The 1755-nt window shown below is 63.4% G+C and overlaps 1 protein-coding gene across 1 annotated transcript in view; it reads left to right on the top strand.

Moving 5' to 3' along the window:
- LOC120504956 (spectrin beta chain, non-erythrocytic 2-like) overlaps positions 1-1755 on the top strand; it is a gene marked incomplete at its 3' end in the record, with an annotated part of 20875 nt that overhangs the window by 11723 nt on the left and 7397 nt on the right. Inside the window, 2 exon segments of the mRNA XM_039714942.1 lie at positions 532-567; positions 738-962. Coding sequence (XP_039570876.1) covers positions 532-567; positions 738-962 — 261 coding nt within the window.

Below are 1755 nucleotides of genomic sequence, written 5' to 3'. Positions count from 1 at the left end.
GTGGGGGATGGGGTGAAGGTTTTGGGGTGAAGGTTTGGGGTGTGGGGTTTGGGTACTGGTTTGGGGTGTGGGTTTTGGGTGGGTCTGGGATGCGGGTTTGGGATAAGCAGCTTTGGGGTCAAGGTTTAGGGTGCAGATTTTGGGGTGAAGGTTTAGAGTGCAGATTTTGGGGTGGTCAGGTTTTGGTGCAGGTTTGTGATGCAGGATGTGGAGTGCTCAGGTTTTGTGTGAAGGTTTAGGGCGCTGATTTTGGGGTGCTCCGGTTTTGGGGTGAGGGTTTAGGGTGCTGATTTTGGGGTGCTCCGGTTTTGGGGTGAAGGTTTAGGGTGCAGATTTTGGGCTGCTCAGGTTTTGGGGTGAAAGTTCGTGATGCAGGATTTGGGTTCAAGTTTTGGGGTTCGGGTTTTTGGGCACACGTTTTGTGATGCAGATTTGGGGTGCAGGTCTGATGCAGGATTTGGCTGTGGCTTTTAGAGTTCAGGTTTTTGGGTGCAGATTTTGGGGGTTCCCTGACCCCCCCAAACCTCACAGCTGCTGGAGACGCAGGCGGCGCTGCGGGAGCAGGAGGTGGGGGCTCTTTGGGGTGCGGATTTTGGGGTCCCCTGGGGGTCCCTGACTCCCCAAACCCCCGCAGCTGCTGGAGACGCAGGCGGCGCTGCGGGAGCAGGAGGGGGGGGCTCTTTGGGGTGCAGATTTTGGGGTCCCCTGGGGGTCCCTGACCCCCCAAACCCCCGCAGCTGCTGGAGACGCAGGCGGCGCTGCGGGAGCAGGAGGTGGGGGCGCTGCGGGCGCAGGCCGGGGGGCTCAGCCCGGGGCACCCCCGGAGCGCGGGGGTGCAGGAGCAGGTGCGGGAGCTGGAGCAGCAGTTCCGGGAGCTGCGGGAGCCGCTGCGGGAGCGCGGGCGGAGCCTCGCGGCCGCCAGGGAGCTGCACCAGTTCCGCAGGGACCTGGAGGACGAGCTCGTGAGTGGGGGGAGCCCCCCTCGGGGGCTGGCACTGACCCCGGGGTCCCCCCTGCCTGACCCCCCATTCCTGACCCCGAATCTCTGACAATCTCTGACCCCTCCCCCTATTCCTAAACCCCCATTCCTGACCTGGAGACGCAGACCCCGAATCTCTGACCCCAAATCTCTGACCCCAAATCTCTGACCCCTCCCAGCGCGGGCGGAGCCTCGCGGCCGCCAGGGAGCTGCACCAGTTCCGCAGGGACCTGGAGGACGAGCTCGTGAGTGGGGGGAGCCCCCCTCGGGGGCTGGCACTGACCCCGGGGTCCCCCCTGCCTGACCCCCCACTCCTGACCCCGAATCTCTGACCCCAAATCTCTGACCCCTCCCCCTATTCCTGACCCCCCATTCCTGATCCCGAATCTCTGAACCCCAAATTCTTCCTCCCCTGGCTGTTCGTGACCCCCAGTCCCTGAGTACCCCCATCCCTGTCCCCGCATTGTCCCAGACCCCCAATGACCCCCAGTGGCCCCAATGTCCCAAATCACCTCGATGTCCCTAATGGTCCCCATGTCCCCAGTGACCCCAATGACCCCAATATCCCCAATTACCCCCATGTCCCTGATGTCCCCAATGACCCCATGACCCCAATGTCCCCCATGTTCCCGAGGCTCCCAATGTCCCCAATGTCACCACTGACCCCGATGTCCCCCATGTCCCCACTGACCCCGATGTCCCCTGTGTCCCCACTGACCCCGATGTCCCCACTGTCCCCGATGTCCCCCGTGTCCCCACTGTCCCCGATGTCCCCC

This window comes from Passer montanus, unplaced genomic scaffold (genome assembly GCF_014805655.1).
Source record: "Passer montanus isolate IOZ18808 unplaced genomic scaffold, ASM1480565v1 scaffold316, whole genome shotgun sequence".
Lineage (NCBI taxonomy): Eukaryota > Metazoa > Chordata > Aves > Passeriformes > Passeridae > Passer > Passer montanus.
Note: the sequence above shows the minus strand (reverse complement) of the source record. Positions and strands in the feature narration are given on the sequence as shown.